Source organism: Telopea speciosissima, chromosome 7 (genome assembly GCF_018873765.1).
Source record: "Telopea speciosissima isolate NSW1024214 ecotype Mountain lineage chromosome 7, Tspe_v1, whole genome shotgun sequence".
NCBI lineage: Eukaryota > Viridiplantae > Streptophyta > Magnoliopsida > Proteales > Proteaceae > Telopea > Telopea speciosissima.
This window is the reverse complement of record NC_057922.1, coordinates 63,118,843-63,146,787: the sequence shown is the minus strand read 5'-3', so window position 1 is coordinate 63,146,787 and position 27,945 is coordinate 63,118,843. Positions and strand designations below refer to the sequence as shown.

At 38.3% G+C, this 27,945-nt stretch overlaps 2 protein-coding genes across 2 annotated transcripts; one reads left to right on the top strand and one right to left on the bottom strand.

Annotated features, from left to right (window-relative positions):
- The first annotated feature begins 7,709 nt into the window (after positions 1 to 7,709).
- LOC122668770 (NDR1/HIN1-like protein 13) lies at positions 7,710 to 8,549 on the top strand. Its single transcript, XM_043865303.1, has one exon. It carries the CDS (start codon positions 7,710 to 7,712, stop codon positions 8,547 to 8,549), a length of 840 nt encoding a protein of 279 aa, XP_043721238.1.
- A 7,124-nt stretch (positions 8,550 to 15,673) lies between these two features.
- On the bottom strand, positions 15,674 to 23,749 carry LOC122669762 (conserved oligomeric Golgi complex subunit 8-like). Its single transcript, XM_043866610.1, has 12 exons — positions 23,570 to 23,749; positions 23,331 to 23,483; positions 21,766 to 21,914; positions 20,689 to 20,766; positions 20,457 to 20,550; positions 20,185 to 20,259; positions 19,670 to 19,966; positions 18,895 to 18,962; positions 18,755 to 18,809; positions 18,302 to 18,440; positions 16,187 to 16,371; positions 15,674 to 16,091 (listed from the first exon to the last, which is right to left on the bottom strand). The coding sequence occupies exons 1-12, from the start codon at positions 23,693 to 23,695 to the stop codon at positions 15,810 to 15,812; spliced, it is 1,701 nt and encodes a 566-aa protein (XP_043722545.1). The 5' UTR covers positions 23,696 to 23,749; the 3' UTR covers positions 15,674 to 15,809.
- Between the last annotated feature and the right edge of the window lie 4,196 nt (positions 23,750 to 27,945).

Below are 27,945 nucleotides of genomic sequence, written 5' to 3'. Positions count from 1 at the left end.
AGTTGGAGGGGATAAATAGGTGAGACGGTGATCAGTGATTGTGAGACTGTGTTTTCAGAATTGGAAAGACTCGGGGGAAGGAAGAGATAAAGAAGAGAAACTTTCTTGAAAACGCAGGGATTCAAACAGAAATTAGAAGTCAAAAGCAGGAGAGGAACCGCAGAGGCAGATGAGTGGCGGCAATCGCGCACGGTGAGGAAGGAAGAAGACGAGGGTTTGAAAACGGTTTCTCCCTTCACGGTTGTTTTTTGTGACCCATTTGACTTGGTTTGATTTGATCAATCGGACCGATTGGAGTTGGTTGTGGAGATAACCATGTAAAGATTTTAAGTTTTGAAATTTTCAAAAAAAGAACCATTAGATGTGCATATATACACGTGGCACACCATGGGAGCATGGCAGCTCGATGGGTGTCAAGAATTTGGAAGTAGAGGATCTGAATCCTAAATCAACACTGGTTAAGGGTAGTTTAGGGATTTAAATTTATTTAACTAGGTGATATCATCACTTAACAGTATAAAACTAACGTCAGAGACTAATTTGGCATTTTGGGGTCTAAATTAGGGGGTGATTTGAGTTTTTTAAAAAATCAGGGGAAGATCTGAGTTTCGATTGAAAACCAGGGGGCGATCTGTAAGTTACCCTAATAATAATTAGAATAATAATTATAATAATAATTATAATAATAATAATAAATATCTGTTAACTCAAATTTAAAAGAAAAGGAAACAAAGGTCATGCAAGCAAGTGTGTGTTGTGTGTAAGTGTGTTGTGTGTGTGAATTGAAATGTGGAGCATCTACAATTAAGAATTGAATTCTCGATCGGTAACCCAAAAAAACTTGAAAAAACCTATAAATTACTTCCCAAATTATAAATAGGAATTATTAGTACATACTGTGCCCACCCCAATCAAAGCTGAAAGCTCACCAAGATGGCAGACAGAGTTTACTCGAGATACTCAAACTCAACCACCGATGAAGAGAAACCTAACCCAAACCTAAGATCACTATCCACTCGTCCAATCTCGAGACACCCCCACCATCACTACCAGGAACCTTCAACGTTCAATTACCTAAAGAAAACTCCAATCTCAGGAAACCTTGCCGCTGCGGTGGTGGTGGTTGTTGTTGCCGTTACCTCTGCTGCCGCTTCGGCTTCATCTTCGTCTTTGGAATCCTCCTCGGCCTTGCCGTCCTTATCATTTACTTGATCTACAAGCCGCAAATCCCAACCTATACAGTCGATAATGTCTCTGTCAAAAACCTAAATTTGACCGGATTCGAGATTAATAAACGAACTTTCGATTCTGAGTTCGATATCACAGTTTCAGCTAATAACCCTAACACGAAGATCGGAATCTATTATGATACAGGAAGTTCTGTTACGATTTCTACTTCTAATTTGCAACTCACCAATGGAACTCTGCCTGTGTTTTATCAGCCAATACAGAACGTCATGGTTTTTACAGTCAACACGACAGGAGCTGTGCCTTATACCACCACTTTGAGTATTGCTTTGGATGCACAAAAGACTGCAGGGCAGGTACCTTTGGTGTTGAATATTAATGTTCCTGCGAAATTGAAGATTGGGACTTCTTTTACTTCTGGTGAGTTAAAGGTTAAGGTGAGTTGCAATGTTTTGATTAGTGGTCTTGTAAATGCGACCATTGTATCCAAGAGCTGCAGTGTTTCATCTTTTTGGTAAGCGAAGAGATGCGAAGAGATGGAGTATTAGTTGGAGCGTGAAGATTACGAACACCTAACTTGGATATCAAGAAATGGTACTGATCACGGCCCAGTGATTTTGTAAATAAGTCTGCAACCTATGAGGCTGTTGGAATTTTGCTGGAATGGATTTTTGTTTTTTTTTTTGGTAAGAGCTGGAATGGATTAGACCTTCATGTATCTTCTCACGCACAAGGTGACAATCAATTTCAATATGTTTTGTACATTAATGAAAGACAGGATTAACGACAATGTGGAATATACTATCTTCATTATTTCTAATCTACCCATTCTATATTTTGTGAATTATTTGTGGCATATATAAATATGGGTTTGTTTACATGTAATCCGACGCGGTTGTAACCTAATTCACAAATTCACAGGGACCCTCATTATTTTTCTCATCTTGTATTAGTTTTTGAGGTTATAATAGTCATTTTAGTTTGAAGTTTTGAATCTTCTATTATAACTCAAACGGTTGGGTAAAAGTTATATTTAGAACTCTATCTCCAATAAGCGTATTCTAAGAAACAATCCCAAAGAAATCCACCCCAAGGCAATCGGGATCAGGCTCCTCTCTAATGAGCTAGCCCGCCACGGCTGGCCTGGTTGGCACACATACCTGATTCTATGTGAATTTTTTATGAGTTCTTCTTCTCGAATAATCTGATCTTAGGGCAATGTACATATGGGTCTAGTCTAATCTTCTTATTTAATGTTAGGGCAAGAGATCTCTACTTGGTCACATGGTCTTTACACAAGCGTCTGGGCCAATGAGGGAGCACGCTTGGGTATCTACCTAAGAGGCAGAGGCATCATTTCACAGTTCCCAGTGAGAGGGCATAGGAAATAAGGGTGTCAAAACCAAACCGAACCCAAAACCAAGCCGAATCAAATTTAATTTGGTTTCGGTTTTATGTCAAGGTCTGGTGGTTTGAACCGAAACCGAACCAAATACCACACTCAATCCAAAACCCTATATCTTTTAAATTTTTTGTTTAGTAAACGGTAAGTATTCAAAGCGGCAAAAGCGACAAAATAAAGGCATGGAACTGAACCAAACCGAATTGGAGCCGTATTTGGAAACCAAATTAGAACTGTAACCGAACCAAACCGAATAGGTTCAGATTTGGTTGGCAATCCCATTTACTGCATAGTATTCTTGAAGAAGGTCTAAATTCCAATTACATACTTATATGTTTTGTTCGAACTTTGTAGCAGCATTAGTTTTCTTCACCCTGATATTAGTTCACTTTGATTCTAAACTCCATGTCTGAGATTATTAGAAAAAAGAATACTCCTTGGCTTGAGAAGTTGCTGAAACAGACAAGTTTTGGAGGTAAGCTAGCTCTCCTTTTAAGTTCTCAATTCTCCTTTGAAGGTGGCCGAAGGAGTGAACATTCCATTTCTTCAAAGTCATTCACAAGAAGATAAGTTCCGAAGAAGATTGGCAGCTACACATCTCCAGTTTGGAAAGGCTTCCAAGCACATGTAACCACTCTAGTAAAGTCCAGGTGTCTCATCCACATTGATTGAAAACGTAAAAGGAGAAATCCTCTATTAATCTTTCTTTCGGTATCCTTAAACAATTTGTTCAATAATGACCATTTTGATGACTGAAATAAAACCAATAAATAACCGAAGTCCTTCAACCAATAAAACAATCTCCAATCCAGAGAGAGACAAACTAGATGGTACATAACAATTGGATTGTCAATAACGATAAAAACCTGAAGCCCCGTATGTCATGTATTTACCAATTTTTTTTATTTTTATTTGAACCACCAAATAGTTTTGTTTTTTATGGTAAGAACACCAAATAGATCAACCTTATCAAGGTCGGAGATATTCCTTAGATTCTTCATCACCAACATAAGGTTACTAACCATATTAAAATTTTGATCTCTCAATAAACTGAGTCTTTAAGATTTTCAGAATTGTGGCAAATATATGTCAAAATATTAAGAGATCAAATATAAATTAGTAAAAAATTACCTCTATGGTAGGAGCATTCAAACAATTACTTGCACTGTCTCTTTTAAGAACTTATGACAAAAATTATGTTAGAAAATTAACGGATTGAGTAGTGTCACTCGATGTTGTCCTTAAGACCATGGATCTTTATCCTCTCAATTACACTACCCGTACTTGACCTCAAATACATCTAACATAAGAGACAAAAATGACTATCCTATCCCTTATCCGAACACACTGGCCGAGGTGGGATCCAAATGGGATCCACCTCCCTCTATTAGATGTACTTGAGGTCAAGTGCAAACAGTGTAATTAAGAGGATAAAAATTCGTTTCGATATCATGTTTACATTTTTTTTCGTGCAAAATTGATTTGCCGGTTTAATGGTTCAGAACCTGACAAGTTGACCTAGTCATTCTTTCTCTCTTCTCGTCTTCTCTTATTTGTTCTGTTTACATGTCCCTCGGTTGCTTGGTTCTTTCTAAGTTATTCCTTGAGTCTGCTTTTCATCCAACAGGATTTAAGAGATTAGGATCTACTCTCTCTCCTCATTAGGTCTTTAAAGCTCTATACCATTTCTTCTTTGCTTGGTGGCACTCATTCTTCCCGTCTACTCTCCTCTATCACAAGATTTAGGAATTTGTTGCTCACACTAAGAATAAAGTGTCATTAGTGCAGGAATTAAGACATGCATTGCTTGATATTATAACCTCTTAAAATCTAATTTCATGTTTTTAGAGAGAACTAGGTTAAAAATCTGATTTTCTATTCTTCCTTTTCTTTTCTTTTTTTTCTTCCCCATTTTATTGGGTTCTATATCCTCCAATTTCTATTGTCCTACCCTTTCTTTTGCTGACTAAAAAAAAAACAGTGCTCTCTAATTTCCTAGTTCAGATTAGTTAATCAGCATCTTGTATAGTTGGGAAGGATTTGGATTCTGGAGCTCAGCCTTCATAACTGTTAGTTGTTTGATGCTTTCTTGGTTGACATCTCCACCTAGCACTGCCGCACTGCACAACTTTAGGAATTGGAGAGAATTAATTCTCACTTACAATTGCCTAACTTTGAAAATACCCCTACGACGAGGGAAGAAGGCCTCAATCATATCATCGTGGAATCAGATTGTCTAGTCTTGATCAATTTTCTTCGCCATATCACAACACCTTTTTTTACTATTGATAGCATAGTTTGTGACATTCACAAATCACAACATAGCTTCCAGCTTCACATCTGCTGTTTTCTCTCACATATCTAGAGAATGGAATCATGTTGCCCATTTCCTAACTCGAAAGGCAATATCCTGGACAAGTAGGATAGTAGGATAGTTTTGCCATCTTTCAATCCATGGTTTCTGGAAGTTTGTAACCAAGATGTCATATGTACTACTTGCACCCTTTTTCAATAAAATCTCTTTCAATTAATAAAAAAAAAATACCCCCACGGCCAAAGTGGCCAACAGATAAAAACAGCTCATGCTAAACATAAATTAAAAAACGAGCAAGTGAGACCCACATTCCTTTTTCAAATGAGAAGTTAGACGTATATACGAATTTTTCTCCTCTCAGGTTTCCTCTTATAGAGGAGACAGAAATGACGACCTCACCCCACCCGGGCAGTGTGTTCGGGTAGGGGGTGAGGTCGTCATTTCCCCCCTTATGAGAGGAACTTGCGCACCTGACCGGGTAGGGAACCTGAGAGGAGAATGATCCCGTATATACAATCCTGTGGGACCCACCTTTCCCCTTCCATCTGAGAATATATAACGACCGCAATCTGCATGCTATATTGCTATGTTACCAGTTACCAGACCCGGCCACTTATGCATGCCTTTTTCAATTAATTTTTAATTTTTATCTTTTAGAACAGTCATGACTCATGATTTATGTAGTGTTCGACACACTATCGGAACATAGTCAGACGTCAATAAGGAAGGTCAATGAACTGTTTTCTCCCTTTTTCGAAGAACATGTATCATCCATCCGATTGAAATCTTATATTATTGATTAGGGGGAAGGTTCTTTGTAGGGGGAGTGTGGTCCTTGCATACGTGCGAGGCCAATGAGAGTTCGTATAGAAGCATTTTGTTGGCGGGAGTTCCACTTTTCATAAGGGACAGGGAGGTCTTCACCCCCCCCCCCCACTGTGTCTGGATGTAGGCTGTACACTCCCCCCACATAGAACACTTTTCTCCTATTGATTAATATCATATTCCAATCCAAGGGTCTTCTGAAGGGGGCATAAAACCCAAGTCAATTGCACATTCCCTGTCTCCATATTGCAACATGTATCTAGGTGGATTTGGGTCCTCTGTAGCACGACACAGCGTGTGCATCCCAACATGCAGACCGTCGGATGGTATGCTACACGCTGTGTCGCGCTACAGATGAGCTCCACACGCATCTAGGCCTGTCTACCACATTATGTCTCAGGGTTATAAACTGTTACCGAGAGTATAATGTATTCTTTCACCAATCTGATTTATTATTTAGGGGGAGATTTCTCTGTCCGAGAGCGTGGCTCCTACACTAGCATGGGGTCCAATGAAATCGCGCATAGGAGCATCAACAAGTGTGGAATTTCAGCTTTTTTCATTGGGGTGAGGCGGCCATTTTGCAAAGGTCTGTTTTCGAAGGGGCCTGTATCTAAACGCAAGAACCACACTCTCGGCCGTTGTTCTTTTTTCCTATTATTTATTCCTTTATACTTCAAGGCACAACGGTTCACCACCAGGGCAAAACAATTTAAAAATTATTTATAAAAAAAAAAAAAAAGACAACCAAAGATTTTTTCGTAAGGTATTTTATCAAATGGCATTATAATATTATTTATTTAAAAAAAAAAAAAAGAAATCTAGATGTCTAAAGTCTAAACTTTAAACCAAGTAGCTTGAAAGAAATAAATTTTAAAAGTAATTCAATCAAAATATTCTTCCTATGTATTGACATGCATCCACCCCATACATGATCATGCACCTTGGTATCACAATTTTAAATATTGGAAACAATAGCTAGAACTCAAGATGGTGGAGTGAGAAATTGTAAATGTGTTATACTAAAAAACAATATAAAATTACAGTTTTTTTTTCCACGAACTTTAATTACAACAAGATTTTTTCAATCCCTGAAACTTAATATATGTAACTACATAAATTAGGGTTTAACCAAGGTTTTAGTCCGTGGTATTGATCAAATCGATTGTAATGAAAAATATTTTTGATCGAAAAACACAGCTCTTAAAATTAAAAGAAAAAAAAAGAAGAAAATTTTCTCCATGGGAGTGTACTGCCTGCGTCTAAACACATCGGGGTACAAAATAACCACTCCACCACCAATGAAATGCAAAATGATGCTCTTATTGATGCTTCTATGTGGATTCTTATTGGCTGCCATGCAAGTGTAGGAGTCTGTAAAACTTGACACGATGCAGAGAAGAATGGAAATTGCAAACGCAATCACACAATGCGCACAAAGATTTACGTGGTTCGACAAGGTTGCCCACATCTACGGTGAGATAAGATCTGTTTCATTATCAATGGAGAATAGGGTTACAGTCACTCGTTCTCACACCTCTCTCAGATTTGCAATACAAAGAAACAATTCTCGCTACAGATTTATAGCGAAACCCTATACAGGAAATTTATCAAAATACCCATATAGTCCTTAAAACTTTTCCTCGGGTATTGCCGCCCCTGAACCCCCTCCGTACCCCACGATAGTCTAAAGGCTCCACACAGTAATCCATCATCCGAAGTCAAGACACCAATACCTCAACAGAGCCGCACTCCCAAGCAAAATACTTTTTCTCCAAGAAATAAATATCAGTTAACAAGCTTAAAAAATAAATAAATAAATAAAGGGAGCAAGCGTGTGTTGTGTATTGTGTGTGTGAATTGAAATATAGAGTATCTCTACAACTAAGTATTTTTGGTAACCCAAAAATATTGAAATTGAAACTATAAATACGAGTACATAGTTGCCCACCCCAATCAAAGCTGAGAGAGCTCATCAAGATGGGAGACAGAGTTTACCCAACTTGGACGAGATACACAAACCCACCCACTAATGAAGAGAAACCTGACCTAAACCTACGATCACAATCTGATCGTCCCATGCTCGAGAAACCCCCACCACCACTACCAGGAACCCCACCACTCCTACCACCAGGAACCTTCAACGTTCAATTACCTAAAGATCAAATCTTCAGAGTCCCACCACCTGACGCCACTGCTCGCTACGAAAACTACAACAATCTCAGGAAACCTCGCCGCTGCGGTGGTCGTTGTTGTCGTTGCTTATGCTGCTGCTTCGGCTTCATCTTCATTCTTGCAATCCTCCTCGGCATTGCCGCTCTTGTCTTCTACTTAGTCGTCCAGCCCAAAATCCCAACCTATTCTGTCGATAATCTCTCAGCCAAAGGCATAAATTTGAACGGAATTGGGACAAATAACTTAACTTTGTCTTCCGAATTCGATATCACACTCTCAGCTAATAACAGTAACACGAAGATCGGAATCTATTATGATTCAGGAAGCTCTGTTAATATTTCTACTTCAAGTTTGCAACAACTCGCCAATGGATCTCTTCCTGTGTTTTATCAACCAACACAGAACGTTACGGTTTTCGATGTCCAAACTACAGGGACTGTTCCTTATACGAATGCTTTGAATATTACTTTGAGTTCAGGGAATATACCTTTGGTTTTGAATATTACTGTTCCTGCGAAGTTGAAGATTGGTGCTGTGACTAGTTGGGAATTTAAGGTTAAGGTGAATTGCAATGTTGTGATTAGTAGTACTGTAAATGCGAATGTTGTATCGAAGAGCTGTAGTGGTAATCTGCAACCATGGTAGGGGATAGGGATTTGATTATATTAATTCCTACTCTCTCTCTCTCTCTCTCTCTCTCTCTCTCTTTCATTATTTCTGATCTTACTCTTTATATTTTGTGAATTATTTGTGGTATATATGTATATGGACTCAATCTTTGTTCATTGAAGCTATACTATATGAATTTTTTGTACCCAAAATAAAAATATATTATTACTATATGAATTTGCTTCAGGTTCCCTTTGTGTTTGGCTGAAGATTGATTGATTGATTAGAATTCTTGAATCTCTTGACCTTCTTTGTTTGATGCGTGCACGGGAGAGGGAAGAGATAAATTAGAAAATAAAATAGAAAAAGAGACAAGGAAAAAGATAAAAAAAAAAAAAAAAAAAAGAAAAAAGGGATAAGTTTGTGGGGATTCAAAGCTCTTGGTGTAATTTAGAGACCGTCGATCCTCTTTCTCAAATAAAAGTTTGTGGGGATTCAAAGCATCATCATATCTATTTTTCTAACAACTACTATTCATGTTCCATGATAAGTTACATAACCACCATCATGATTCATGACATCTAATACTCCATTGACATCATTCACCTCTCTTCTTCTTTTGTATCTTGTTGTTTCTTTTTTATTCCATGGGAGATTAACAACGTGGCTGACTCCTTGGCTAAGAGGGCTTTGTCGTTAACATGTGCGACTGATTGACCCCTTTCCACTCCATGATTGCATGAGTTGTGTTTCTCACTGCCGCCATGAGATTTGCATGTCTTATTCTAAATAAAGATTTGTTTACCAAAAAAAAAATAACTACTACATACTCTATTAATACTCACCAGTTCAACTTAATTCAAGGGCAGAGAAAAACTCACATTCAACACGGAAAAAAAAAAAATCCTCTACAATTCCCTAAAGATTTAGCGTGGTGCAGTTCGGGGTTGAGAGTTCCACACTTGACAGGCGTGGCATCCAATGGTGCAAAGCTCAAGAAGAAAAAAAAAACCTAGGACAATTAAGCTCAGACTGTTGGATGTCGCACCTGCCAAGTGTCAAACTCTCAGCCCTAAACTGCATCGCACTACATCTTTAGGGAATTGAAGAGGATATAAATCCCATTCAACACGAAGCAATTGTGTACAGGGGATGGGGTTGGGAGCTGCATAGAGGGGTTAGGGCGGCGTTGGAGAGGGGGTGGGGTGGCAATACAAAGGGGATGGCTCAAGACAGAGGGAAGGTGGGGTAGATGGTTGGGGGAGATGTCAGAGGGTGGGGGCAGGGGTAGAGGCAGGATTTGTAAGGTGGGTGGGAGTGATGGTAGACTTAGAAGAGAATTGGGTAGGCCAAGGAATTAACAATTGTTTATGAGAGAATCGATTAATAGGTTAATAGGAGGGGTAATTTGGTCATTTCAAAATAACAGGACAGTAAAAAATGTACAAATTCATTTTTGGGGGGAATCAGAAGTGGAACTTGTGACAGGGAGAGTTTGAGTAAATAGAGTGTAAAAGTTTAGGGTAGTGAAAGAAATTTACCCTTGTTTAAACTTATGGATGTTGTAGGGCTGAAATGAAAACCCACTCTTTGAAATTATATGTTGTTTTTATTTTTTTACGCGAAAAAAATTAAGTAGATATTAGAAATGTTTACATTAGGGCCATGATACAAAAAGTATATTGTCTAACCATAGCAGTGTAAGCCATAATTCTAAAGATACCCTTAAGTTTGTTAATCATATTAACACAAAAAAAAAGTTCTTGAAATCATTAAATGTTGCAGCAGCAAACGGAGAAAAGTCCAATGCCAAACTAGTGAGTTCTGTTTCCACCAGATTATCTCCTGAATTCAAAATTTCTACAGCTACCAAAACAAAATATCCTTCAACCAAAATGCAATAAAACGAGCAGAGATGTTTATGGCTGAGTTAACAATTCCTACACAAATTAAAATTAGATACGTAAAAAGGGAAATGTGTTCAACTGGAGGAATATATAAGGGATCAGTCATAAACTCAAGAAATACATCACAATGGATATACATCATAGGGGCCGGATATTAAGATCATCAATCCAACTTGATATAGAGATGAGAACCAAATTTGGGTCAGACTTAGTTAAGCGTTTAAGGACTTTGTTCCGAACATGCCAAATACAATAACATGAAAGAGATTTTTATCAAGAGATCTGTCATTGAGAAAGGTGGCACAAAGATTTGTCAATGAAGAGTTCTCAGTCCCAAAGGACCTACGATCCAATTATGCTTAGATGATTCGAATGAAAGGAAGAAATGCCAGATTAAAATTATGTTGTTGTAGTGGATGATATAGACAACTTTCTATTTTAATTTTCATAAAAAAAAAAGACTTATATGAAGATTTATCTCCAATATATAATTCTATCACGCAACATGAAAATTAACTCTTCAAACATAAAATTCCCCTTCCAGATAACTGAGCAGACTTATAAAATCCTGTGGGACCCACTGTTCCATTCAACAGTGAATTCTTCCTTTATTTAATTTTAAATTTAAATTTTTATGCCTTTTTCAATCAATTTAATGTTTATGGTGTAGAACAGTCATGATTCATGAGTTATATTCTCTGTAGGATCATAGTCAGACTCAGACGTCAATAAAGAAGGAACTGTGTTCTCTCTCAAGAACACGTGCCATCCATCCGATCAGAATATTGTATTATTAATTAATACCCCATTCCAATCAAAGGGTCTTCCGCAAGAGGTCTTTTAAACCGACCTAAGTGGCCAATAATATTGAGGGATCTGGATGGCCACTCCCATCACCATCTGGCAATATAGATATATCCCTAGGGCTCCAGCCCTCTCTATCGCATTATGTTCCATGGTTATAAACTATTGCAGGGAGTACAATATACTTTCCCCAATTTGATTTATTATTTAATCCTTTACGCGTAAAAGGTCACAGCAGAAGGTTCCGTGAACAGCATACACCGTGCACGGTCCTGTCCCTCTCTCACAATAGAGACCGAAATGACATAAAACCCCTTATTTGACTCTTTGTAATCTGTCTCCTTCCGTGCGGCCGTGCTTGACCCCCTCCCCCTCCCAAACAAAAAAAAAATCTTTTAATTGAGGAACAAAATATCTGCTTTTTCGTAGAATAGTTTAAACAAATTATAACATTGAATAATAAAAAGGAGAAAGAAAAACTACATACATGTGATATAAATCTTTCCTATGCATCCTCTTACATAGGCAAATGATATGGTTATTCTGACCATTGGATAGAAGAGGTCATGATCTGGATTATTTACTGTGGGTACTAATATATAAGATGATAAATATATATTTAAAATAATGAAAAAGAATAAAAATATACTTAAACAATACACATTGTACCAAAATAAATAAATAAAATGAAAATATGTACTTGACAGTGAAATTTACCAAAAATGTGAAATATGGTACCACTCGGCTCAGGTGGAGATGGACAAACTACTGGCCTCTCTCTTGACAGGAAGAATAACGACTATAAATGAGGTGTTCCACTACTCAAACTTTGGGCAGAACAGCAGCTACACCATTGTAAAAGGGGATCTCATAACTCAGAGTTCGGGTAGAGTAATGACTATAAGTGGGACTCCTGCTACTCGGGCTTCGAGCAGAGTAACAATGTCACTGGGGATGAAAGAGAATATTGCTCACACTTCGGACGATACCACGGCGTTATATTTTATTAGACACCAATAGGGTTTCTTAGACACCGGCAGGCTTCCGCTCCTTAGTCAACAATAGGGCCCTTGAGGGCCAAAATAAACAAAAAATATATAAAGCCTAAAAAGAAAAATGGATAGAACCTCTCTAGGGACCAAAACCTCATGCTTTTGTTCTTGTCTTTTCAATCTCTTTGGGACATTAACAGTTTTTTTCTTTCTATTTTAGTCTATTTTTCAAAAGAGAGGCCCTTTATTTATAGAGGGTCCCCAGGGTTCGGTGGCGCCGCCAATGCTTGAGCGGCAGCGATGGTGGCGGTGACGAAGACCTAGCGGTGCCGCTAGACTTCCCTATTATGATGAGATTGAGAAAGAGCTGGCTTATCAGAAGTATTGGAGGGAGGACTCCAAGGAAAACTTGCTCATCCTCAAGTCAGTAGAAAAGTCAATAGTTAGTACCATTAAAAACCTACCAATAGCTAGTAGTATGTTAGATGAACTTAAGGAAGTATATGGTAAGCAGAGCTGGCATGCTCATCACCAGCTTACCAAGTTGGTAGATGAGACTCCAGTGGTAGATCATGTAATGAAGATGAAAAGCCTCTTCTCTGAATTGGAGGCCCTAGGAACCAAACTTTCCCTATTATATAAGAAGGACGTCATTCTGATTTTTCGTCCCTCAGCTTATTCCCCATTTGCTCTCTATCTCGACATTAATAAGATTGTTGTGGATCTCACAAAACTGGAAAATATGTTGAGTGAAGTAGAATCAAGTTTAAAGAAATAGAAGACAGAAATCTTTACCACTCAAGTTAGGTCTTCTTTCGGACCGAAAGGTAGCAAGAAGAAAAAACATAACGGCAAACTCGGTGTCACAAGGGGAAATGGAAAAACAACAAGAAGGTTGAAAAGGGAAAGTGTTTCTACTATGACAAGAAGGGACACTGGAAGTGTAACTGTCATGCATACCTGGTAAGTTTAAAGAAGAAGCCAGAGGACAAAGGAAAGAATTCAAAAGGTACTTTTGATACTTTTGTTCTTTATGAGTCTAACTTGGCTTTTGAACACACTAATTCGTGGCTTGTGGACTCTGGGTCCACTACACATATTTGCAATATGTTGCAGGAGTTCAAGTTGACAAGAAGACTGAACAGGAATGAAATGTGTCTCAAGATAGGCACTGAAATTGAAGCCATGGCGATGGTTGTAGAAACTATTATATTAGAATCAGATTCTCCTGTTTTAGTTTTGAAATATTGTTTCTATATTCTCTCATTTAAGAGGAGCATAATATTTTATCTGAAATTAGTTTCAAACAGTTATGTTTTTCATTTTTCATTAAAACTTGCAATTCTTTTGAATAATATTTTAGTTGTTTATGAATATTTACGAAATGATTTGTATTTTCTAGAGATTATTATTAAAACAAATGAAATTTCAAATATTGATTTGAAACGCAAGTATGCTCTAGTGAATTCAACATACTTCATAACTCTAGTGTGGTTGGGATTGATTCCAGCCAATTCCATTCGGATCCGAATTGAAACCATTTCCGATTCCCACTTTTAAAAGCTTGATCATCCATGAAAGGTCCAAATTTAAAAACTGGAAATTTTTTTTAGGGTTTCTATTTCTTCATATTCTGTTTCTTTAATTTTTAAACTTCCTAACCCTCTACAATTCCAACCTCCAAAAAAAATGCAAATCCGATGTCCCATTATCAAAGATTTTAAACTCGTAATCAGGGGTTGAATCGATCATCTGCCAAACCGATCCCAATATTTGACAATCCAGTCCCAAAAATCCTAGAATCGACCGTTCGTCCAGAATTGAGATCGATCACAGCTTATTCGATTCTGATTTCTAACCAGCGCATATTTCACTCTCTCAGTAACTGAGATTTAACATTTGAAAGTCAGCAAAAGCCTATATTCATAGCTTCTCTTTTTCTTTTTGGTTGAAAACTGTAACGAGAATAAGCACAGTAAACCAGTAATCCAGCAAGTAAAAAGACAGAAGAGAAGAAACAGAAGTGGCTGGAGAAGATGATAAAACTCTGCAGAGATGGCCAGAGTCGGGTGAGTAAAACCTCACCCCTAAACCATATATTTATATCTTAGCAATTACAATTCAAGAGTTCAACTAGGAAACATAACTAGAAACTACAAAAAATAAAGAACCACAAGAAACTACTATCGCCAAGTGCATAACATTATGTACTTGACACAAATACCCTTACAAAAAAACAAGAGAGAGAGGACTTCGAAAACTACGCTCCGATCTGGAACGGGAAGAAAAAGACAGGCGTAGAGCAAAGTAGAGAAATTAAAGAGGGGAGTCGTCCTCATCTTTTTATCTTCTATTTTTTTTATTAATGGATTTGTTTCCTTTCGTATCTCACTTTCTGGTTTTTTTTTTTATCTCCAGGGACTAGAACAGGGCAGTGAGAGCTGTTCATACTCAAAAGAAACACTGAAATGGAGGTGATGCAGTTTAGAGCAAGAGATGCAGTCCAGGTCATCTATGTAATTGAATGGAGAGTGGACGCTGGTGGATGGGTTCCTGCGACCGTATTGAAGGTGTACGGATCCGAATATGAGGTAGAGACTAGGACGGTGTTAAAGATAGATAGGATGAAAATGCGTGTTGAAGCTTCTAAAACAAGACCTCAGCCCCTCCTCTTCCAGAGGAGGAGGAAAACAATCGGATCTTGGAAGAAGGCCAAGTTATTGAGATGTGTTAATAACTGGTGGATCACTGGGAAATATTTTCCATTTTCATTGGGATTTCCATTTTCACTGGGAAATATTCGTAATAACTTGGCCTTCCTCCAAGATCCAATCGTTTACCTCCTTCGGAAGAGGAGGGGCTGAGGTCTTATTTTAGAAGCTTCAACATGCATTTCCATCCTATCTATCTCTAACATCGTCCTAGTCTCTACCTCATATTCGGATCCGTACACCTTCAATACGGTCGTAGGAACCCATCCACCAGCTTCCACTCTCCATTCAACTACATAGAAGACCTCGACTTCATCTCTGGCTCTAAACTGCATCACCTCCATTTCAATGTTTCTTTTGAGTATGAACAGCTCTCACTGCCCTGTTCCAGTCACTGCAGATAAAAAGAAAAAAGTGAGATAAGAAAGGGAAACAAATCCATTAATAAAAAAGGATAAAAAAAATTTCTGGTTTAAATAAATGGTGAAGAGGACGCATCAAATGGACTGACCTGAAACTGATCTCGGAGCGTAGTTTTCAAAGTCCTCTCTCTTTTCTTTTTTTTAAATCAATAATTCCCATTCAATATATTATTCGGATTCTTAACTTTCTTCCGCCCACTATTTCATTGCAGCTTGTATTGTTTCCCCAAAAAACTTTTCTATTTCTTTTGTTGGCAATTGGATGATAATCTGGTCAGAGAATGTGTTTCAACACCTCCAATCCACAGGGTTGTTACCCCTTTAACAAAGCACTCCATTCTCCTGTATAAGTTCCTGTTTTCCCATGCTTTCTTTTTTCCTTTGGGTTAGATATAAAAAACAGATGAGAACAGCCTTCCTCAAAATTACAAACGCACCTCCATGAATTCAGTTCAAGCATTTATGCAGAACTTCCAACAGTCTCTGTGGTAGTACCATCCGAACCCTCTTTTCCTGTCTGCTCAGCTTCATGTATAACTCCATTGTCCACTTCAGAAATATCTCCACCATTCTCAGCAGCATTTTTTTCCTCCACATGCTCAACCCGATTGGATAGTTCTCTGGCAGGAGAGACTGACAATAGCCGGCTTACTCCATCAAATAAACTCTTTGATTCTGTGATCAAAGCAGCTCCACCAGGATAACAGCGACCAAAACAAGTTGCACAATGTGGATAGACAACCTAGAAATGTAGTGTTTCAAAGAAACAGGCTGACAATCACTACTGATAATTAAGTACAGGTTACAAACAAACCTCAGTCTCAGTTCGGATCTTACCTCAATAAATGCTCGGCAGAGTGAGAGAAAAAGTATGGACTCATTTTCTCTAAGCATCTTAGTTGCATTGTACTTCAATAAGGAGTCAGAAACAGCTTGTAATCCCTTTAAAAGTTCTTGTGCCAGCATATGTTTCAAGCTCAATGGGGCACAAGGCCGTAATTCATTCATAGCTGCTGAGACACCTGCAACCAACAAGGAGAGGGAAACAAGTGAGAAAGGGATGTTCTTAAGGTATTACAAGCAACATCTTTTGGTGAGAAAAACAAACCAAGCATTGTGGATAACTGTACATCATAATACTTCTTCCGACTCTCTCCATGTAAAACTAGGGCATGAAAAAAATCCTATGATATCACAGTTTTTGTGATTGTTGTCCCTGTTATGCTTGGGTTTTTTTTACTTTTAGAATTTTCATCCTTTAACTGACGAGACAACATGGCCCGGACTATCAAACTCAAACCCACCAAAATTGTGGAGATCGACCCTGGAAACAAGAGGCTTTAAGATTAGTAGATCAAATACAGAATACATGAGGTGTAACTTTAGTCACACTATGATGGATGATGACATGGTGAAAATTGAGGAGAGCGAGATAACGCCAAATGACTATTTCAGATATTTTGGATCTATCATACACAAAGAAGATGACATAGATGATGGTGTTTCACAAAGAATTAAAATGGGATGGATAAAGTGAAGAGGTGCGACCGGAGTATAGTGTGAGCGACACATTCCTTCAAAACTTAAAGGAAAGTTCTATAGGACTGTTGTCTGACCTGCTATGATGTATGGGGTGGACTGTTGGGCAGTTAAGAAGTGCTATATAGCAAAGCTATGTGTTGTAGAGATGAAGATGTTAAGATAGATGTGCAGCAAAACTAGGAAGGATAAAGTGAGGAACGAATGTATTAGAGCTGATGTGGGAGTTGCCTTGATTAGCAACAAGCTCCGAGACTGTCGTCTAAGGTGGTTTGGCGGAGGCCTAGGGACGCCCCAGTAAGGCGGAGTAATCTAATGCCGATTGAAGGAGCTAAAAGAGCTAGGGGCAGGCATAAAATGACCATAAGTGAGGTTGTGAAGAGTGACATGCATAGTCTGGGTCTTGTGCCAAGTATGACCTCAGATAGAGCCTATTGGAGGGCAAGGATCCACGTTATCGACACCATGTAACGGAGATTTTCCTGATCTCTTGGGCTATCCTCTTTCTTCTTACTTTCATTTTTCATTTTCCATTTTCCATCCCTCACTTTTCTTATCCCATTTCTTCTTTTTTACTCTTCATCCCTCTTACTTTCCTTTCCTTTCCTTTAGCGAGGACCTCAGTGTTTTTTTTTTTTTTTTTTTTTTTGGTGTGAAAGGATCCGTGTAGCCGACCCCATTTAGTTGGGATAAGGCTGAGTTGTTGTTGTTGTTGTTGTTGTAATCAAGGTTTACTGTTGTCTGTTTTACGCATCAGCAGCTAAGATCGAAAAACTTCAGGATCAAAAAAGACTAATTCACTCTGTAATAATTAGAAAACTACCATACTTAAAACAGCTCAAGCCTCAAAGCTTCTTCTCAAGTTATTTAAAAATTGAGCATAAAAAATACTAGGAATTGTAAACAAAATAATTATCAAGAAACAATTGCATTAAGATTACTTGAATTAAGAAGATGTCACCAGAGGTAGCAACAATGCATGAAAGGAACTCTTGCTCCCTAACATTTCCAAATTGAATTTTGGAAATTATCTTACAAGACATCAATGGTTGCATATAGGAAAGATTTTCTCAATGGTATAAGGTAGGGTTCTAGCCTGATCCTAGCTCAATTTCAAGTAGAAGAATGAAAACTGGTAGTCAATGGCATATCAAATAAAGTTTCAATCTTATTAATTTTTGCTATGCCCAACTTTCTTAAAATGAAAATTAAAGGGTATGAGAATGAAAATAACTACTCTGAATCCTGTTAGTCAATGGCATATCAAATAAAGTTTCAATCTTATTAATTTTTGCTATCCCCAACTTTCTTAAAATGAAAATTAAAGGGTATCAGAATGAAAATAACTACTCTGAATCCTGATCCAAGAAAGAATTCAATAGCAAAGACAAATTGCAAATTAACCAGACTTACCATTAACAAACACCGCAAGAGGTGGATGTTCCATTAAATAAGAAGGTGGAGTCACATCTTCCTGACTTTCCTCAGTTACACCATTGGCTGGGAAGCCAACAGCTGGTAATGGGACCCAACGATGGGAATCCAGGACTATCTGATAGAGAACAATGGCAGTAGTAACAGTTTAAAATTATGAAACACTTCAAAACTATCTCATTCAATCATTCAGCAAATCAGTAATAATGACAATGACGATAAAAAAAGTAGCAATAATAATAACAGCTGCAAATTATAAACCACTCATAAAGCCAAATAGGTTGTTCTTTTCAATGAAACATGTCAACCTAATCGCCCATTTTTTGAACTGAATTCAATTTTCAGATGATAAGAAGATTGTTTCTGAAGAAAAACCAAAAATTTTCTATACAGTAATACAATCCAAAGACTAATTTTATGCTACTATCAGACCTGGAAATCTTCAACTGCTGTACTCATGTTCTTTGAGAATAAGTTGAGCACTGCACTGTGAAACAGCCAAATAAAGTTAGCTAATTAAAATGTTGGAATGCTGAAGGTTGTGTAAAAAGGAGAAATTAAAGGTTTGTTACCCTTCAAAAAGCGACGGAAGCAAGCCCCTAAAATCAAGTCCAACCAAACCAAGACCCACAGCGCAATACTGTGAAAAGAGGGGCATTAATTTCAGCAAAGACCCCACAGAAGATGTTACAGACACACTTCTTTTATTCATCAGAGAAACAGTAACCCTCATTAAGTCTCAGGTTAAGCATTCTTTTTTCTCTTTCTTTTTTTTTTGGGGGGGGGGGGGGTTAGCATACATTGAGTTGCCATATATACAATTTAGGGGGGAAAAAATAAAAACATGTACATCATCATATACAGATACTAACTGGAGACATTGGCTATAGGAAATCTGTTGGGTGGTATGCCTAAGTTTGTAGATACCAGTATGCAGGAGTTTGTCTTGGACCCAATGCATCAGATAGAAAGTGCCCTCCAAGTATCATGTTTCACTCTAATGTAATAGTTTAATTCAGTTTGGCCTAAGAAACCCAGCTTTTTGTTTTTTCTTAATAAGTACATCAAGATGGGTTGACCCATTTGACCTAATGGTCAAATCATTCAACCTGGAACATGGATCCCAGACCAGTCAATGACTTACTCCAAGTTTAATAACTAGGGTCTCCAGATTGCATACACAGTGAAGGATAATACATGCAACAAAGTGATCACATAGTCAGGTAAACCATGAGTTCACCTTTTCACAAATCATCTCACAAGAAAAAATCCTACATGACGTAAAGAAGCAAAGGCCGAAGCAAACATTAAGCCACACAGATAAGACTTCAATGGAGACATTCTCACCATACACTGGTCCAGTATGTTTGATAAAGATCCGCCATCAGTAATCTTGGGCAACATGGTCTTTAAAGTTCTAAGATGTGAGGTAATTTGATGCATAGCCCAACTATAAAGAAGCCCGCCATCATAGTTTTCTTCACTTTCAGATTTATCATCAGAAAATAAAGCTCTGTACTGATTAACTGCATTTAGGAGATGCGTTCGATGACAATTCACCATTCCTTTCAAGTACTCATAGACATTTCTCTGGTCCAGGTCATCAAGAATTCCAGCAAGCCATGCTTCTCTGCATCTTAAAAACTGTTCCCAGTGCAAAGAACCTTGTCAGAAATAAAGAAGAAAAAAAGGACATCCTCAGATTTACATAAGAACGTTGTCAGCATGAGGAACATCAGATATCATCATCAACAGCTAACTTTGAGTAATTTGACTGTCCTGTATAGCCAGTCAGAATTATTAACTCAGAAACCTATACAGGCAAAGCCGAAATATGTGTAGCAATCACACACAAACCATACCTGAAGGCGCAGTTCCGACTCACTAAATACTCCTATACGCCGTAAATACCCGATAATACGAAGACATTCCGGCAACTGCAAGATTTTCAACCCAGTTTACCAATGAATGTTACTTTTCCAGAGCTTAACATATCCAGAACAATGGACTCTACTGGAGAACATGTCCACCCCATTTAAGTCAACTTTTGATAAATCCATTTAAGTTAGAATAGAAAACAGAAAGTAGTTTTCTCACATCCATCTATTCTTTTATCCAAGGCTGCCAAAGGTACCTCAATATTTGATCGAAGTTTTTGCAGAAGCTGAGAAAGAAGAGATTGGGTTGTCTGTCTAACTTCTGCTGCTAATGCTTGAATGGCAGGTATCCTAACAAAGAGGGAGGAGAAAAAACACAAAACAAAAAACAAGATGAAAAGAAGCCACTGTTAGCTACTATAATGAGGTTTAAATCCATAACAAGTTTTGGTTCAAAACAAATAAATAAAAAGATAAAGTGAAACTTACTTTGGATGCATTGTTGACAGTTTGCAAACAAAGGCTTCTAAGTCAAGAGCTTCATCATAATTTCCATTTCTTACACATCTGTGGGAAGAAGGACATTGGAGGCGTTTCTAAGCAATGATCCTAAAGAAAAATATGGAGTGTCATACAGAAATTGGAGAAAAATAAAATGCCGCCAACAAAAGAAAGATCACAAAGTTACTGTGATAGCAAACAACAAATCACTCAATGACCCAAAAGGTGCACTATTCAGATTCTCACCCAAAAATCTCTGAGGAATGCTGTTCTGATGCTAATGTAAGACAAAATTTTCCTCTCTCTCACTGAACCATTAGTCATTGATTCTAAGACACCAGGAGTTCCTAATTTTATTTTATCGAAGTACCCATGTCAGATACAACAGGACAAAGACATCATAGAGGTGTCTTTTTTTATCCTCCAAATTTATCCCTTTTTTTCTTTTTTGAGTTTGAATTTTATGCAATGGGTACACATCCAATTGTCATAAAATACCAACTATAGTTTATGCAACACCCAACCAGTAAATCCATGTCCTTTTAGCATAATGCATTCTTAAATTTGGATTTTTTTAATGTCATGTTGTTCATTCATGAAAACATTCTCTTTTCTTTCTTTCTTTCTTTTTTCTTTTTTGCTGATGAATGTTCATGAGCCCAGTCTTTTGTTGCTAACTGTTTTTCCATCCTCGTATACCAGAAATGAACACATATAGATTATCTACTTTCCAACTCTTGGAAATTTTTATTTGCCCTCAGCTGTTATTCAAAGCCCCATCATATGTACCTAGTTGGTGAATTCATTTAAGCCTAGTCCAAGCATCCAAGGCTTTACCGTATAAAAGATTCAACTCTTAGACACATACTGGAACTGCACCCACTATCATACACATGTTAATATCGATCATTAATCTCCAAGAAATTTCTTATTCATTTCAGAAGATTAACAAAGAGAACCCTTCAGTAAAGACCTTACAAAAACTAAAGCCTATTGGGGGATCTGTAACATATTGGCCAGCTATTGAGTTAAAAAATAATTAAAATTATATAACCAAACACATACGTGTCCATAAGCTGGGGAATTTCAAGCAAGTCAAGCAAAATACTATGATTGGCTAGCAATGTTTGATTCAGCTTTCTCTTCTCCAAAATATGTTGTGCAGAGTCAATGAACTCAGTGCAACCTGATGTGAGCTTTGGAATATCAGTTATCTGCAAAAAATGGATAGCAAAGGAAACTCAGTTTCCAAAGTTTGTTAGACTAGAATGCATCTTATAATATTAGGAAAAACTAGTACATACACAATCATATGAATAAATGCATATACTTCAGAAAAGGCTAGGTACCAATTTATAAGCATATGACCCTAAAGAACTAACATATCAGTAACTGTTCATAGTCAAGACTTGCTCATAACATTAAAAAAAAAAACCAAAAGCTCTCCAAATAACATGGAGAGTTAAGGAGGCTGCCATTCTTATTAACACACAACTCGATTCAACAAATCCTTATCCCAACTATTTTGGGTTTGCTACTGCTCTGCAGTCCACTTTTTCTAGAACCACCTCTTCAGTTAAAAATCTTATGTAGCAGAACCTTTACCACATCCTTCTAGGCCTTTCCTTGTCCTTTTAGAGCCTTCAACTTGCACCAAATTATTACAGCTAGTTCAAGTCATTTCTCTTTACTACACATGACAAACAAAGAAAGAGAAAGAGCGTGTCCCAGTGCACGAGGTTTCCACTACAACCGGGTCTGGGAGAGGCAAATGTACACAGACTTACCCCCTGCTTTGCAGGAGAGGCTGTTTCCAAATTTTGAACCCGCAACCAACAGGTTGCAATAGCACAACGTAACCGTTGCGCCAAGACTTGTCCACTCTTTACTAAACATGACAAAACCATTTTATTCAACTTTCCCTCATCTACTGACCTGTTGATGCTACCCCTAAGTTCAAGAAGAAGCATCCGTAGATAATTCATCATTCTGTTCTGATAACATACCCAGCTGAAGATACTCATTTAGCTTACACATTCTCTCTATATAAGGCATGTGAACTGCCCAGCTGTTTAGTCGGGTTTTTTTTTTAAACAAGGCAGCAGTATGCTAATATGGAAACATAAAATAAGAGAACAAATGATTTTCCTCCAGAAATGTTCAAGCTATTCACACAATGAGTTTCAATCCAAACTGTGAGGCATATTACTCCATCAGAAGCTAAATATTAGTCTTGCTAATAAACTAAAATAACAAGTCTGCAGAAAAGTCAGAACTGCTGTAATGTAAATGTAGAATTGTTGAGGTATCCTAGAACCATCTATAGCAGTTTATTCAATATATGTTGAAGCTGATGGTTGGAGGCTGTAAACATGAACATTGCATATTCCCCTTTTGCTGCTCAGGTCAGGCAGGTATCCACCCAAACCGAGCTTATCCACCGAAGGATAAAACAATTTAGCAGCTGTGGAGAGAGAGGAAATTATAAAAGTATAATTGTCAATGTGAATTGCACCAATTGTGGATAAGACGCAGTGATGTTATCTCATAATGAAGTGCACAAATTATGGATACGAAGCAGTTATCTCGTAACAATTTAAAACAAGGAATCAAGTGAATCAAAGTAATACCAGCGATTCAAGATGTTTGTCAACTGCCGTGACCTCCTCTCTAATTGAGAGCAATGCATCGGCAGCGGCAATGAAGGCACGGTAATTCCCAACCGCCACCTCTTGCATTTGCCGCCGAATACGCTCGGCATCTACACGGAGAAGCTCCGGTTCCTGAAATCAGTACAAATTCGATCTTATACATTATGTAGCTTTCTAGAGAAATCAACGAAACAGGAGCGACTGTTAAGAAGAAAAACCTTGTGAAGACGATCAAGAGTAAACGAGAGGAGTTCCGAAACGTAGGGTTGCTGAGAGACGGAAGCCAGGGGAAGGAGGCCTGCAACCATGGTTGCCTCTTCTGGATTCTCATATTCCATTGACATCTTAGATGATTCGAGCCTCAGACAAGGCTCAAATTTCAGTGACACGCAGATCCAAATAGATCAATGCAAACGAAGAGAATGACGATTGAGAATGCAACCGAAGAGATTGGATTCTGAAATGAATTGCGGGTCTAAAGTCTTGACTTAGGGTTGCGAACTGTTTTTCAGATCCAAAGTGCGGGGTTTTTTTTTGTTGGTGAGTAGTCGCGGTACGTACGAGTGAAGCTCCCCAGGGACGGTGCGGACAGATCTGAATCCTCCACGGGGCATGGGTCCCGTAGACCATGGAGGGTAGGGATCTGTCCACACTGCTCCCCATGTGGGGAGCTGATCCCAACTCCGTGTGAAATAGGTTTGCGGAACGTTTCTTCTCTGGTGACCATTGATTTCACGAAGCAGAATCTGAGTCATTGAACGACTTCCCCCAGTTCAACCGAAAACCCGACTATCATCTGAGAGTAGGTCATTATTTGAAATCCATATCAACGACTAGGATGTTGAATCCCGCGGGCTCTTTCGGAATCTTTAGGAGAGTGGGATGTCTCTGCTCTTCCGCGAACGCTAAAGCTCTCTTTTTGCGATCTCCATCTCTCTTCCTCAGAAACCAACACTCGCCTTTGTGACCTTTACCTCTTCTTTCTCTTGCTCTTTAGTTATGAATTTTATTCTGGGTTCCTCTTTTTGTCATTTTCTCATGCTCTCTTATCAAAGAATAAGAAATCCTTTCTGAGTTTGATAGAATTGAGGAAGGAACACATTTTGGATTCGACTCACTTTGCTTTTTCTTAGTATGGATTGGTTGGAATAGTGCTTGGACACCCAACTCACGACTTTACTACCCAAATAAGTTAGTCTACCACCTTCTTTGGGAAATTACCAGCGCCACGCCCTAAGACCTGAGTTATCTCGTTATTTTAATGCAACCCCACTAAGTACCAACATATCAAATATGGTCTCTAACTATTAATTAGTGATGTCAGTGGGTTAGATTTTTTTAAAAACTATTTTGCCCTTCCCCTTAAAGCAACTGAACCTAGTCTTCTTCTTCAGTCAAACAAAGAAGAATTCCCATATTTGCAACGTTGCTCCCTGTTGCCTTGTCTTCCTCTTCGTCCCATGGATGCTCGTCGAGTTCCCTGTCCTCGAGCTTTCACTTCGATTGGCCCATCTTTAGCACCAATTCTTAATGTGCCTTCGCCTTGAATCTCGTGTATTCTTGCTAGTCACCATGTCTCCAGCTCCCTGTTGCTTACTATAACCACTCAAAGTTGCATGTGCTCAAGGCTAAGGAAGCTCATAAGAAGGCTGCTCAGGCAGATGAAGAGTTTGGAAGGCTTTTGGAGGTGAGAGAAGGAGAGGGTCAAGCAACATTGATCCTGGTCCCGAGTTGCTACTAGAAGATGTCACATTGGAACATTTACTGGATTTTTTAATTGAAGCTCTTATATCTTCAAACAAATCAATCTTATTGCTTTCCAATGTCAAAGAATCACTCTCAAATGTAAAGTTGGACTTAGTAGATCTTCTTACATCTTCTTGAATCCTAGGTAATAGAGGTACTTCAGCTTTACTGAATCCTTTATTTACGATAGACAACTCTTCAGGATTAAGAACACCTAAGCAAGAAAAAGATATGCTCATCAGTCATGAGTCATGACAATTAACCAAAAGTTTGTATCATATCATTAAAAGATATCACATTGAACAAGAAGTGAAAAAGGCATACCAACACTTGTGAAGAAAGCACTAACCTAGGCTATACTTTTGCACAAGTTACACCTGTTAACGTTTCTTGTTCTTTCAGGTTCTAAGAATTCAGAAGACGCACGTGTCTATTCCTTTTATGTCACATTCTGTTCCCTAACACCAGGCAGTGTGACTGGAATACCCCTTGTATTCCTCTCCAACACCAAGATCTACTCTTTGCAGTGCCAGGAACACTGACTCAACCATATATTCTCGATCAAAGCATCAATGGAAGCATAATAACATAACATAGATATCAAAATATGGAAGCTAATAAGGTGATATCATATAAGTAAGTTGAATCTTATTCCAGCATCACAAAGTTTGTCAAACTATACTAAGTACAATTAAGTTTAAATCCAATATAGAAAATGAAGAGTATATAATTATAACCCAAATGTTAAACAAAATGTTAAAATAACCAAAGGGCCTCAAGCCCCTCTACACCGCTCCACAAGCACAAGCCTCGCATGCACACTTAGGTCTGTGCTTCACTTCACTGGGAGCTCCCTGAATGGTCAGTCTATTAAAATATGGGTAGGGAGGATCCACGCTCGCCCCCTACACCATCACTTGCATCGACATTAAAAAAAAAAAAGGACTCTCGAAGGATGAGCTTCACTAAGCCCAATGAGCAATTAGATCATACAGGCATGCGCAGACAATCATGAATGCAATAAATGTGTAAATGAGTTCATTTTATTATTCTCTACCTAACAATCTGAATCCCTAAGTCCTTAGGGTAAAGTGCTACTGCAACACCCTAGGTAGCATCCCTGGCCTCCAGAGTCATAAACAGATGACTATCTGGCAATAGCAACTCGAGTTGCGATTGGAAGCTTGCGGTACCGGACCACTCCATGGGTTGTCCGCAAATCCCCGATATAACCCTAGCTCTCACTCGGTTCCAGTACCTCAGCTGGTCTCACCAGACACCGATCTTTTGAGAATGACACCGTCCATCGAATGTCACCATTGGTTACCTAACACCTTACCCTCCATTGGTAAGGGGTGTAGCACTGGGGAGATGTGATCCTAACCATATGCATCTAAATAAATAAATGAAGGTGCATGCATACGTATATGCCATTTCCTAGTTCACAAAATTATTTGTGTTTGAAAATTATCACATAAAGCAACAACATCAAAGCTGAGTAAGTAGACCAATATCAACACTACAATCGAATTGCATATGTCTACAAGAATAAAGAATTATTTTATTTTTTTTGTCTTACCAAAGCAACAATCTATGATAGATTGATTAATTTAAAGGAAGAGAGAGAGAACATGAATAGACCTGTTCTGCCAATTGCTGCTTAATAAAATTAAAGTACAAAAATTAAAGGAAAATTTACAAAACACCCCCTGAAAATAGATCGAAACTCAGATCACCCCCTAAAATTTGAAAATACTCAGATCACCCCCTATATTAGAGCCCAATACTCAGATTACACCCTACCGTTAGTGATCTACTGTTAAACGATCAAGTCAACTACTTAAATATTTTTTAAAACCCTAAACTACCCTTGTGCAACGTAAAGTTACAATATTACCCTTGCAGAGAAAAACCCCCAAATTCGAATGTTTTCTTTCCTCTTCGTTCTTCACTCTCTTCCTAAATGACCTGCAACTCCAAAACAGAAGTTCGCCGGAGTGAAGAAAGACAACGAATTTGAAACATGGCTTGTCGAGATATACTCGAAAACCACTGACAAAGAGTCTGCCTTCACTCACGCCCTTATTCAAGCACCCTTCTTCTTCAACCATCGGCTTCAATTTCTGAAGTTCGTCGGAGAGAAGACAGGCATGAACTGACTTGTTATGATCAAAGCCCACGAACTTGGGACCCTAACACTATCTCTGTTGTGGATGGGTGGAGAAGAAAATGGTTTTTTACTCTTTAGCATTCTACCGAGAATTTTGGTGGTGAGTTTAATATGCCAAAAAGCTGGAGATTCAAAGGTTTGACAGATCTCAGAAGTGGGTTTCATTCCAGGAGATATTGGGCGTAATCAGTAAAACTTGTTGAGATCGGCTCTTAGATCAGCGGAAAAATGCAAGCAAACTGTAATTTAGCTTGAAATCATAGCAAATCTAAAGCATCCTTGATGTTCCCCCCCCCCTTTTTTTTTTCTTTTCCAAAAACCAAAATTCACCTCAGATGAAATCAAAGCAAATCTCCCACTGCCTCTACTTTTTTTTTTCTTCTTCTTTTTTTATTCTTCTCATTCTTCTTCCCTTCTCTGTTTCGTGTTTTTTTATACATTTTTCTCCTCCTTTCCCTTCTTCTATCTTTGTAGCAGTAATGATGGTTGTTGCGTCAAGAAATCGTCGAGCGATCCTGCGAGTGCCGTCACCTGCAAGTGGACCAAGGGGTCAACAGAGAGAACCGGTGTGGTTCCGACCTGGGGCTCTTCGATGCCAAAGTTAGATCTCCTGAGCAAACAGATGAATAGTCATTATTCAATATGAGTTTAGATATCCTTTGATGGGGTTGTATACCT